Source organism: Pelodiscus sinensis, chromosome 22 (assembly GCF_049634645.1).
Source record: "Pelodiscus sinensis isolate JC-2024 chromosome 22, ASM4963464v1, whole genome shotgun sequence".
NCBI classification, from domain to species: domain Eukaryota; kingdom Metazoa; phylum Chordata; order Testudines; family Trionychidae; genus Pelodiscus; species Pelodiscus sinensis.
The window spans coordinates 10,316,083-10,329,535 of NC_134732.1; the positions used below are offsets into that span (position 1 = coordinate 10,316,083).

The 13,453-nt window shown below is 46.0% G+C and overlaps 1 protein-coding gene across 3 annotated transcripts in view; it reads left to right on the plus strand.

Annotated features, from left to right (window-relative positions):
* The window catches only part of COL27A1 (collagen type XXVII alpha 1 chain), a 305,308-nt gene that overhangs the window by 248,619 nt on the left and 43,236 nt on the right, over positions 1 to 13,453 (plus strand). For all 3 annotated transcript variants that reach the window (XM_014580186.3, XM_014580187.3, XM_014580190.3), the window contains 4 exons: positions 6,950 to 7,003; positions 7,112 to 7,219; positions 11,930 to 11,983; positions 12,330 to 12,383. In XM_014580186.3, coding sequence (XP_014435672.2) covers positions 6,950 to 7,003; positions 7,112 to 7,219; positions 11,930 to 11,983; positions 12,330 to 12,383 — 270 coding nt within the window. The remainder of the gene's footprint in view (positions 1 to 6,949; positions 7,004 to 7,111; positions 7,220 to 11,929; positions 11,984 to 12,329; positions 12,384 to 13,453) is intronic.

A 13,453-nucleotide genomic window follows, 5' to 3' on the forward strand; every position in this document is an offset into this window, starting at 1 on the left:
CTGCATGGTTTTAGTTTAAAAAATGCTCTCTTCCCAATGTCTCATCACAAACACCATCATCTCTTAGTGTATGTCTAAACTATACACTTCTTTCAAAAGAAGCTTTTCCAAAAGAATCTTTTGAAAAAGCTTCTTTCAAAAGAGATTGTCTGTCTAGACAGCCACAACTTTTTTGAAAAAGTAACCCAGGCAATCTGGATGCTCTCTCTTGAAAAAACCCTGTTTGCAATCAGGAATGCCTTTTTTTGAAAGAACTCTTTCGAAAAAAGGCATTCTTCCTCATAAAATGAAGTTTACTGCTGTCGAAAGAACCACTGTGTTCTTTCGATTTTATTTCAAAAGAATGCGGCTGCAGTCTAGACGCAGGTGAAGTTTTTTCGAAAAAAGGCCACTTTTTTCGAAAAAACCCTGTAGTCTACACATAGCTGTAGAGGCACTAGCACACAGTTTGTTTTTTGTTATCAGTATATGATAAACAGTGCAGTCTATAAAGGGATATTGTTATTAAGAAATAATCCCACTTGTGGAAGAATGATTGGAAATAATATTTGTTTTTTCAACAAGATGATGACCCAAAGTACACATCAAAAAGTTTACAAACTTCCTCAAAGAATAAAAATCACCAAGTATGCAGTGTCTTAACCCTCAGATTCAGCTGATTTGAAGCCAATAAAAAGACCTTAGAGTGAATTATTTTTGTTAATGGACTTCTCTATGGTGCCCATCACTGTTGTGTTTGCTTAAGAGATCAGTAGTTAAAAACACAGGAGCTGATAAGAGACACTTAAATCTACCATGTTGGAGACTAGAGGTGGGATTCTGGCATCTTTGGCTATAGCAGAACTTAAGGAGAGCTTTGGTTTTGCTGAGCTCTACAGAATTGCATCAGGGCTCAATACATGGTAGTAGGATTTTCCATTTGCTCTTTCTTGTTACAGTCTTGTACTCCAGATTCTGAACTTTCATTGTAAAAGAAAAATTAAGAGCCTCGAACAAGGGAACTAGATGTAAAAACTACCAAGTGACATCCACATAACCTAAGACTATGTCTACACTGGGAAGGTTTGGTGATGAAAATGCTGTTGACATGCAAAAGTTGCCAAAAGTGAAAAATAGTCAAACCATTCTTTCTGCCTCCAATTGTTGACATTTCATAACCACATTGTTAGCTTCCGGTCCACAGAGCAAAGCACCATGGGTAAGCAGCCCACTGTGCAATGTTGTGGAAAGGCAGAGCTGATCCCTACACTTACTGGGATTCCCTCATAGCTCTGTGAGCTCTCTGTGCTAAGGAATTTCAAAGCAGTAAGTAGTCTCCACCCCTCCCCCTGCAGCAGCAGTCTGCCTGACTCTGTGTTTCTAGTGCAGGGCAGAACAGGAGCAGTCCAATGATTTGTTCTTTGTTTGTTCCTCAAACGGAGCAGCTCACTCAGCTGTCAGATACCGCCCAGAGCTTTGAAAGGGGAGAAGAGCATGCCCTGCAGGGCAGCAGAGATCACAAAACACTGAGCAGAGTCATCAGGGGGCAGGCATTGTGGAATACCGGCAAAAGCCAATTCTCTCAACAAAATAAACAGCACAGTCCACATGGGCTTTGTTGACAATAAAAGGAGCAGAAAAGACAAAAGTTTCTCACAGGGCTGAAAGTTTTTTGTCACCAAAACTGGATGTGTTTTTCCTGACAAAAGTCACATTGCAGTGTAAACACTCTTGCTGTTTTGCCACCAAAAGGCATTTAGGCAACAGAATGTGCCAGTGTACACAAAGCCTAAAACAGTAACTGAGAGGTGTGACAGCAGGTGCTAACTCAGATGCTCAGTGATATTTTTTACGTGTCAACCTTGTGGACAATTTCAAAGCTCATGGGAGAAAGAATGAGAGAGTAATGTATGGAGATCTTCACAGTCTCCTGTGAGTGACAGCTGTCTTATTTTGGAACTGCCTATGAGGGGGCTTGAGAGATGCTGCCACTTTTTTTCTTCTCCCAATTAAGAAAGAGTCAAGCAGAACCCAAGAACAAGAAGGCCAGTGGAATATAAGAGTCAAGCATAAAAGAGAAAAGGCCAAGCTCAAAGAGCCCAGCAGAGCCCATGCATGGTGCATTTGGACCCCATAGGAGTAGAAGCCAAGCCCAAGCAGGCAGAAAGCATGTGTGGTTACATTTTAAACATCTGTAAAACAGCATCTCCTGTGGAGGGGGAACTTGTTTTGATCTGTAAAACAGCATCTCCTGGGTCGGAACTTAGATGAGTACATTACCTTTTCTCCCCCGGTGCATTTTACCCTTTAGCTAAACTCTGGGGCTACCTCTACACTTCAGGCTTTTTGCGCAAGAACAGCTGTTCTTGCACAAAAACTTGCAGAGCGTCTCCACTGCACGTGTGTTCTTGTGCAAGTAAATTTACAGTACAGCATCAGAAAACAGGGCTTCTTCCGGAAGAGTTATTCCTTTCCCCACGAGGAATAAGCCCTCGTGTGCCAGAGCTCTTCCACAAGAAGGCAGTGTAAAGACGCAACATGAATTTCTTGCGCAAGAAAGCCCTATGGCTAAAATGGCCATCAGAGCTTTCTTGCTCAAGAGAGCGTCCACACTGCCATGGACGCTCTTGCGCAAAAGCACATGGCAGCGTGGACGCGCTCTTGTGGAAGACCTTTTGCGCAAAACAGTTACTGTGCAAGAATTCTGCAATGTAGACGTAGCCTGGGTGTACACAGCTACAGAGAAACCCTAATTCTTGCAGACCTTAGGAACTCTGCAGATACCTGCCTTCCTAAGTGCCACAGTTCTGAGAGGACTAAAAGTGTGAGCACAGAATAAGATAGACGGTATGAAGCAGGACAGAGAAGTGCTTCAATCAGCACCCCTCTTGAAGATGTAACTGGAATTTGGATTTATTTATAATAGTTCAGATATTGCTAGAATAAGGCTACATCTACACTGTAGCCTTCTTGTGGAAAAGCTTATGCAAAGGAAGAACAGTTCTTGCGCAAGGGGGGCTTTTTGCACAAAAAGGAGCCATCTACACTTCTCTTTTTTGTGCAAAAGCCTCTTGTGCAAAAATGGCTGCTCATTAATTATGCAAATGAAGTGTTGTGATATTCCACGCCAAGCTTCATGTGCATAAGCTTTTCCACAAGAAGGCTACAGTGTAGATGTAGCCTAAGAGACTTCCCCTGCAGGAAGAAAGCCCGTAGCTATGAGCGCTCATGGAAAGGATAGTCAGATCAGTATATACCTACAAAATACTTTCACTTCTATTGCTCCAAATAACACTCTTTCCCTAACCATGGTTAAGAACAGATTACAGGCAGCATGAAGCAAGTGCTTCCAGGATGCACTATCATGACTTCCCACAATGACATCCTCAGAGGAACTGTCAGAGCAATGCAGGAGAACAGCAGCCTCCTGATGGCAGTGGAAGGAGTTTGTGATCATGTGAGGAACACAATTGGCTCCCTTGGACAAGAGAAAGGGAGGACTTGAAAATAGAATTAGCTTAACTTGCAATGAGCTGCCGGCTGTTAGCAAGAGAAGTCTATAGCCAAAGAAATATCAGGGTGCAATCAGAGTGGTTAGGATTAACTGGAAAATATTGACTGATTAGAAATCCTACAGTCATTTGTTAATATTTTATTTAGCTTTTCTACATTTGACAAAATTTTGTGGAGGCGATAACACTTTGCCCTTTATACATAGTCTGTCATGAAAGGATCCAAAACTCTGATTCATTTCAACCTCACAATATTCTGAAGGTCTTATCTCTGTTTCATGATGCTGAGGCTATGTGGAAGGATATGGAGTACACCAACAGAAGGAGTTTTGCTGCTGTCAGCACACTACCTCCTTGAACAACATTAGCTAAGCCAACAGAAGTGTTGTTATAGCAGCATAAGTGTGTCTATACTGGAAGTTTTGTCAGCATAGCTACGTTGTCAGGGGGTGTGAGTTTTTCCCATTCCTGACTGTGATGGGGCAGCCCCGCCCCGCACTCAAGCCCAGGGAGAGGGCCCCACCCACACAGCCCTACTGGGCATGCTCCAAGGGGAGCATAGGTATAAAAGGCTGCTGGCCTGCTCAGAAGGGGCAGACTGCGGCCAGAGGTGGAGGGAGCACCCAACTGCCGAGGAGGGAGTCGACGGGACGGCTGAACGCGCCGCTGCCAGGCCCAAGCCGGGCCCGACCCCAACGAAGGAGCCGCCGGCCGACACCCCGGGACCCAGGCACCGAGCCGGACGCTGCCGACCCCGACACTGACTGGGGAAGTGCGCTACAGCCACCTGCCCAACGCCGACAGGTGGGACCGCGCCGGGCCGGGGGTAGGAAGCGACCCAGGGCAGGGAGCTGGAACAGCCCCCGAGGGCTCGGTGCGTTGCGGGGAGGAGCCCCTGCCGAGCCAGTGGTGGGAACCACCCGCCGCTCATAGGGCCCTGGGTCGGGGCCTGGTGGAGAGGGAGGGCCCGGGCCCCCCTACCCCTGCTGCCCTGAACCCCGGCGAGTGGGAAGTTCAGCCAGAGGACTAGGCTGCAGAGCCGGCATCCGGAGGACTAGGCCAGGAGGCCATATTTCCCCTAAGAGAGGGGCATTGTACTTTGGGACTAGGCCAGTGGGCCGTATTTCCCCTAAGAGAGGGGCATTGTACTTTGGGGGCTAGGCCCAGGTGGGCCAAACTATGCCCCGGATGGGGGTGGCAACCCCAAACCAGGGGGGAGCCCCCCAACACTGACCAACATATTTCTGCAGGTATCAATTGTAATTAATTAGAGACTAGGCACGAGACACAGAGAAGTGAAAACATGTGGCCTGATGTCACATATCAAGGTGGTAACTGAACCGGGAATGGATACTCAAAAGGCCCAATTCCCAGTATGAAGCTCTCACTATTAGAGTTCGTTGCCTCCAAACTCCGGGGCACTGTGAAAGGACTCCTTTGGGTTGGTTCTCATTAAAAATACAAATTAGATATATACTTCAGTGTTGGGCTGTTGCATTCAGCTCTGATACTTGGCAGCAGTAATCCAATCAGCTGTCAGGACAACTGTGGTTCTAGCTCATTGTTCTGCGCTTAGGCTTGGAGAGGTTCTGGCAAAAAAAAAAATCCCCAAAACTCTGCGACAAAGAGGGGAGCTCCATGGGCTGGAGACAATAGGTAGCAGGAATCAAGTACTTTGGAGCACAGACAGTAACTTTATGGAGGATTAATCATCACTAGTCTCAGGATGCTCTTTTGAAATGTATGGCTCATGCAGAAGAGTCACTGTATGCAGGGAACTGAAGGGCTCACTCAACACTTGCATGGATGCAACAGGTCTGACCTGCTGATGAAGCAAAGACCTTGAAAGCACTTGTCAGATCAAAGCTGGGAAACACTGTACATGACTGGGCTCATGTGTTGATATTTTTGATCAGCCAACAGACATCCTATTAAACCAGTCTGATTCCATAGCATCATTTGTGGTGAAATGCAGGAGAGCGAGCCAGGCAAATATAACCATTAGACTAATACGGGAAGATGGAGCGTCCACATATACTGATGAAAACTTGGAGTTCCAATTGCCCAAATGTACAAACTCTTTTTTAGTGATTGTTCAGCTGCTGTTAATTCCTCTGAAATCTGGTCTTATCACCTGGCCCACAGGCTCCAGCACTCCTAATAAAACACTACTTCCTGGGCTCCTGTTTTCCAGCTGATAAAAAGGAGCTAAGAGATGTCCCTGTGAAACTGCTACGCTGATGTTTCATTACTTGTCTTTCACGCATTTTCTGCCCTTTCAGATCTCTCCTGGGCCCTGTGTAGGGACCTAGAAGTCTGCTATATTTGTCTACTTTCATGCTTCAGTGTCTAACTTCCTACAGCCTGGTTTATCTGTGTTTTGTGTCCATGGATAGGTTGCAGGTCTTGTGTGTGAGACTGAGAATAGATGAACATAGCAGCCCTTTATCTGTGTGTCTGGCTGTCCATCTGTACTTGAGTCTATTCCTGTATACATAGGTCTGTGTACAATTCCTGTATACATAGGTCTGTGTTTTTCATGTGAATTGTAATAATAATACAAATAGATAAAATGTGAGTGTAATGACTAGAGACACCTAACAGGTAAGTAGAAAATAAAACCAGTAATTGTCAATACACTTTCAATCTAGCAGAAATGCTAATTAACTAGGCAGTGGCTCCAACACACAGCCACTTTCTAGAGCCATTAGCCTAAGCAGCATTTACAGAGCTATCAAAATCCATTTAAAATGTATTTGAGCCTGGTGAAAGGTGCTTGATTGACAGAAGGAAAGTTCTCTCTCTATGCAAAGAAGAAAGTAAATAACAAACAGCAAGGCAACTTTCTCTACCAGTGAGCAGACAGGGAGCACCGCTAAGGATGAGAAGATGAGAACACCGCAGTGTCAGTGTTTAGTCAGCCCTTGCTGTCTCTTCTGAGACTGCCAACAAAGATGCCTTATTTGGTGCTATAGGCAGCTTTGCACACAGAACTCCACGGAGACCCGCCAAACACTTCACATGTGCTGACAGTCATCAGATGATGGCTGTCAGTCTTCAGAGTTCTAGTCGGCATATATGACGTGTGATCTGACAGTTAAAAGCTCTGCATTTTCTCATGGCTCCCCCTGAGCTAGGCAGCCTTCCTGACACACATCTCTCCATCTTCAAGGGGTAGGTAAGCCTCAGTTTCATATCAAAGGTGCTCAGGAACAATCTTAACCTCGCGCCTGTACAGCCATAGCACTGACAAAGGGAGTGTGCTTGTCACGCCTCACACTGAATTGGATTATTGTTTAAACATCCATCCTATTCCCATGGGAACACAACTGGTGGGGTAAATAGTTGGCAGCACCACCAGCGATGTGCTCTTGTTATCATGGTCGGGGCACTCATGAGGGTTGCTAGGTAGAACTTTTGCTTTTGTCTCATGGCTCTGGGTTTCTGCACTCTCCTAGGGACCAGAAGGGAAACCAGGCAAACAGGGAGAAAAGGGCAAAATCGGCCAGAAGGTAAGAGCCCATTGCCATTGTTTCCTCTCTTTCATTCTTCTCTCTTTGATTCGTTAATGTATAGGAGCCATTTCATTTTGTGTTAATCTGTATACTCCTCTTCTACAGGGCAGCAAGGGCTACCAGGGGCAGCTGGGTGAGACGGGCCCTCCAGGCAAGATAGGGCCAAAAGGGACTCAAGGCCTGAAAGGATCCAGAGGTACCCTGGGACCTATGGTGAGAATAGACCTGCAATTGATTGAATGCAACCCAAAGTAACAAGTGATAGGGTGAGCATGGAGGGATGGAGGCAACTGTGTGACTTGGGAAGACAGAACAGCTGCACAGAGAGGGGTGAAGTAGAGAGAGGGATTCAAATTTACTTTATTTCACTTATCTTTTTGACAGTTTTTATTAGAGCTGGTTGAAATTTTCTAGCAAAACTTTGAAAACAGAAAATTGATTTTTTTTTTCCTAAATGAAATATTTTTACAAGAAAAGTTTGTGTAGGCTGTTCTAGGCAAAAACAAAAAAAATATTTTCCATGAAAAACCAGAAAAATATTTGGGAGAAGGTTAGGGTTTTCTGAGGGGTTTCCTCTTTCTCCCATTTTTCCTCCTGACCTTCTTCCATTGGCAAATTATTGTAGGGGCAAAAAGGAGAGAGAAAAAAGAGAAAGCTAAGGGTAAAAGGAAAAGCTGTAGAATGTTCCATTTTAATGTAATAACATCTGGAAAATAGTTTTGGTTATAGATTTTTAAAAACCTAAAAAATTCCCCCATACATATTTTTCAACCGGTTCTAATTTTAACTGATTATTTTAATAACTTGCTATTTTACAGATTGAGAAGGAATCTCTCAAGTTTTCATTGTGTTGATAGCAGATGCAGCTAGTTAATGATGCATTGTAGTTTTGAATTGACTCTCTCTTCTCAAGTCTAACTACTGGGAATAAATTTCTGGAAAAGGGAATGAGCTGAGAAGCTACAGGCAGTCCCCGGGTTACATACAAGATAGGGACTGTAGGTTTGTACTTAAGTCGAATTTGTACTTAAGTCGGAGCTGGCGTCCAGATTCAGCCGCTGCTGAAACTGACCAGCGGCTGACTACAGGAAGCCCAAGGCAGAGTTTCTCTGCCTCGGGCTTCCTGGAATCAACTGATCAGCAGCTTCAACAGCAGCTGAATCAGGACGCCTGGGACAGAGCAGCTGGGGTGCTGCCGGGTTGGTCCTGTAGCGCCAAGAAACGGCGCTGCGGGACCAACCGGCAGCGCCCCAGCTGCTCTACCACAGGCGTCTGCAAGAAAAGCCTGGCCTGCTGGGGGAAGGCGGGGGGAGGGGGGCGCACTAGCTGCCCGCCCCCTCCCCCCCACCAGCAGACCAGGGAGACGCGAAGCAAAGCTGCGGACGACCTGGGCGGCGGGAGTGCCCAGATGCGCCGCGGTCCCGCCCAGGTCCTCCGCAGCTTTGCTCCGCGTCTCCCTGGTCTGCTGGCCCTCCTCCCTCCCCCCAGCAGACCAGGGAGACGCGGAGCAGCTTTTCTCGCCCTGGAGGATGCGGGCGGCAGGACCTCGGCGCGTCTGGGTGGTCCCGCCGCCCGCATCCTCCAGGGCAAGAAGCCCCGTTCGTAAGTACAGATCCGACATAAGTTGGATCCGCGTAACTCGGGGACTGCCTGTATATTTGCTCAGAGCATTCCTTTTGAGACTGCATACTCATGGTGAGAGCAGCTTCCAAGTCAAACTATTTTATTTACATGGAACTCTGTCTTGGACATCTGCCTCACCTGTACACCCACTTTTAATCCACTATCTCAAACATTTGCAATGAGCACAGAGAGAACATGATAAAGAGTTTTGTGGGGCTGTTGGGGTGGAGCTGGGAGACAGAACAGCAGCAGTCTGGTAAAAAGAGAAGGAAGTTCAGTTGACTCAGGGTTGTAAGACATGGGTGTCCGAACAGTAGCAATAGGTAACAAATATTTCCTCTATGTATCCAGTCAGCAGGTTAACTATCAAACTGAGTCATGGGCAGACATACCTAGTGGTTAGAGCAGAAGTCAGACTGAGTAGGATACTAGAGGGTCAGAGTATGAGAGAGACCAGAGGGTGAACCAGGAGTTAGGCATCTGTAGAGAGGTGGAGTCCAGTTACCAGGAAGTCAGAGTCCAATATAGGTTTGATGGAGAACCAAGAATCAGACAACAAGAGGCAGGCGCGGTCAGAAGTTGGAATCTGGGATCTTTCACACACAGTACAAGTGGGCAGTCTGAATTGTTGCTCAGGCAATTCCCTGCCATGGCTTCCTGGCTTAAGTACCAATCTGTGGGCTCTGAGGAGCTGCTGTATGACCTCCTGGCCCAGCCTTGCAGGGTCCTCCCCCAGGAGCAAGCCTAAGTCTCCTGAGATGATGTGGAGGTGTCAGCATCCCTATGTTTCCCTGCAGGTTCTTACAGTAGTTGCATCAGTATCACTTATCTGACTGGAGGAGGGCTAGTTCTTACTGTAGAGTGCTGAGAGCCCTTGAATCAAACTGTAAGGCCTGTATATAATAGAAGCTGCTTCAAGCAAGGGGTTCCGCAGCATCTGTGTCCTCTGAGTTAATCTGTAGAACATAGTGAAAATATGGGGAAAACCTGGACTTGCTGAGATGTTTTGGAAAAGTAGCACAGACTGACTGAGCAACAAGAAATTCTGCTGCCTTTTTTAAGGCCACCATTAAAAGTTATGACCTTTCCAATAGATCCTACCTACAGACTGTTTTGGTAGAGTCGTCATGGATTATTTCTCAAGGAAGAAGATAGGGTTGCTAACCCTCTAGGATTGGCCTGGAGTCTCCCAGAAGTGGAATTAATTTCCTGGTGATTATTTAAAGCAATCCTGGAGAATTTAATAGGATGTTTTAAGCAAATAACATTGTCATGTTGGGGAAAAAAAATCTCCCAGGATAGGTTGTCAAGAGTTGGCAACCCTAGAAGCAATCTGTTGGATTGCTTTTCAGTCTGCCGGTGAGGAAAGGGTTTTCATCATATTTAGAAAGTCTAATGAAACTTTTTAGTTTCTAACTAGTTTCTGGTAGGTGGGGACCAGGACAGGTTGTGTGATTGGATCTTGTGGGCAAAACTCTCCTCATGATGCACTCAAGCAGCTCCTCAGACTCATATAGGATTGATGTTGATGGACTCCAGGAGGAACTTCCACACCTTCTGTGGGGAAACCCAACACCAGCTCTCTGAAGCAGGATACTGGAGGAGCCCAAATGACCTTCCTCAAACAAGAGGATGTCTTGCTTCCCTCTAAAACAACACTCTCATTCTGATAGATCACCAGAAAAAGCCTCAAATTCAGGAAGCCATCCTTTGCCTACATTATATAGATTATCTGCTTTCACAGCCCAAATCAGTTCAGGGCAGCATGTGAATTTCCAGCTATAAAGGGGCAATGTTTAATGACCATTTGATTTTTGCAATGGTTTCTAGCATGTGGAATTCATGAAACACCTCTTGCGACCAGGAATTTTATATTCTACCCACAGAGGCTACAGCTACACATCCTCATTTTTTCAGGAAGAATGGCTCTTGCACAAGAGGGGGTTTATGCACAGCTCCTTTTTGCACAAAAGCCTCTTGTGCAAAAAAAGCTGCTAATTAATTATGCAAATGATGCACGCTTCGTTTGCATAAGCTGTTCCAGAAGAAGGCTACAGTGTAGCCGTAGCCAGAGTGACAGATGATTAAATGAAACTTAGAAATTAGAAGAGTATAAAATATAAACCCCAGAAGGAGAAATTTACATGAAAGGTAGTAAGAGTTCACAGTTCTGCAGCTCAGCAGGAAAAGGTTTGAATCCTGCTTTAATCAGAAGATCAGGATTTGGAAATTCTTTTTAACCTTTTGTTCATATTCCTAAAACATCAGCTATTGCAATTCCCTAGTCAATTGCACGTCAGGTGTTATCGTGCCACCAGGCCTGAGGGGGGGAAAAAGTGACCTTTGTATGTTTCAAGCTCCAATCCTTCCTCAGGACTGTCTCACTGAAAACTTCACTGAAGGAATATTCAGCAAAAAACGACCTTGGATTTGAAGCTAGCAATAGAGGCCAGAGGAGGCTGGTGTAGAGCAGAGCATCAGCATAATGTGCATGTGTCACCCTTTGCTAGTATTATTATGTATATATCTAGAAGTTAGCAAGATATTATCCACACTGCATTGTCTTCAGATATTCCTCAATATGCCCAAATGGTTTGGAGAGTAGTGCACCTGATTCAGTCAACAGTTTAATTTCCAAGATATAGTGGCATTGGAGGAAAGACCATGACTGTGTTTTGAGGAGTTATAGGAGTTCAAAATGATGAGCCAGTTCTCAGCTAGAAAATTACTGATTACTGGGATGTCAGTATTTCTGTAATGAACAGGGGACTTCATTGATAAGCTCTTGGCAGATTTAGGCCTTGCCTAACCCCCACCGTCGATCTAATCTACATGATTTCAGCTACACATATAGTATAGTTGAGGTCGATGTACTTGCATGCAGTAAGGTCAGCAGGGGCGGCTCTCCTGTTGACACTGGCTACTCTTCTTGTCCTGGTGGAGCACCAGCGTTGACAAGAGAGCACTCGATCGCCTCTGAGCAGACACGATAAATCAACGGCTGGTGGGTCAATCACAGCAGCATCGATCCCCAGCATAGTGGAAACAAGCCCTTAGATTGGAGTTGCTACCCTCCTATCAGTTGATGGCAGAATGCAGAGAATACTTCAAGGTGTTACTGCCATAAAGCTGCTTGGTTTGCCCAAAGAATAGATGGGAGCTGTTCAGTTTAAATCTCCCAAACCTAAGATTTGTCTGTCTTGAAAGTCCACTTTCTGCAGCCCAATGCAGCATATGCTTTCTGAAGACAGTGACAGCAGGCTGTTCTAATGTCATTTCTCTGTGTGATTGCTTCCTTAGGGTGCTCCGGGAAGGATGGGTGCTGAAGGAGAACCTGGCTTAATGGGTTATGAGGTAAAACTGCTTTTTATGCTAATAATTCCTCTGCTTCACCCATTTCCAAATCTAACTTAACAATTAGCCCAGGATGAAAAACCAGTTTAAGTATTTTTGTATTTCCAGTTGGCTGGATGAGGGATAGCTTAGTTCGTTCTTATTCTCAATCTGAACTATGGAGAATTCTTCAGATCTAGTTTCCTCAATCATCCAGGCATACATGATGTCATTGCTGATGCTGCTATATTTCTCTGAAGCCTGCACGTGCAATTTCTTGGTGTCTGTATAGTCAGCCATACAGGATCCTGTCACAGAAGTGACTCCATTTTTCCATTCCCCTCCTATGTTTTCTATTCTCCCACAGGGACATGCAGGACCACCAGGGCCAATTGGACCACCAGGGTCAAAAGGTGAAAAGGTAAGGGCAGATTTCATGCCGTTTAGCCATCTCCTGTTCTGCATATGCCAGTACTGCCCACTGTTGGATAGCAGCACCCATTCCAACCGAAGCACCAGGGCACTACTCCCATAGACCCATTCAAATAAACACTAGCATCTGTAATCCAGTGCAAATGCATAGATCATGCAAACAAGCACCATAGATATCCAGACGGTCTAGTCACCCACTAGCTGCAAACATGTGGCCTGGGAAACAAACAGCAACATCAAGTACCAAAAACCCAGGCTACTGCTGCTTAAACTGAAGGAGACTCTCAGTTTAACCATCATTAATAATAGCAGCACTAGTTACACCATATCCTCACTCTTTCTCCCACTCACGTGCTAGAAGCAGTGGTTCTTAAACTGTGGGTTGCGACCCCAATCTGGGTCTCAACCCTGCTTTAATGGGGCTTTTCAGGGGAGCCAACCACCTCGCCAGGTCCTTGGGCAAGATAGGTGGGAGCTGGTTCTGCGCTCCCAGAAGGAGTGAGGCTTTGAGTGGAAGGAGTGGGGCCGGGACAGCCAGTCCTCTATGCTGCTGAGAGTGCAGGGCGCCATCCCCTCAGTGCTGCCTGGATGGTGCCACGCAGCGCTCTGGCAGTGTTTTAAAGGACCGGGGGCTCTGGGCTCATCAGCACTGTCATTAAACTTGCTGGGGCCTAATGCTCACTGATGCTGAAGCCCGAGCCCTGGGCAGCAGGGCCCAGATTACAGCCTCCCTTCCTGGGGCTGAAACCTTGGTCTTTGACCTGCGGCTCAGGCAGGCTCACGTTTTGCCCCTCTCCCGAGTTTGTCTAGTAATTTTTGTTGTCCGAAAGGGGTCACAGTGCAGTGAGATTTGAAAACCCCTGGGTTAGAAGAGGAGCATTAGAAACTGACAACCACTTGGACAAGTCTGGCATCCCAACCAGCAGAAGGCAGAGGTGCCACTTAGGGTATGTCAGCTCAGCAAAGCATGCCAGTGTGTCTCAGAGCCCAGTCAGTCTCATGCTGCAGGGCTAAAAATAGCTGTGTGGACATTCAGGCTCAGCCTGAGTCACGGCTATA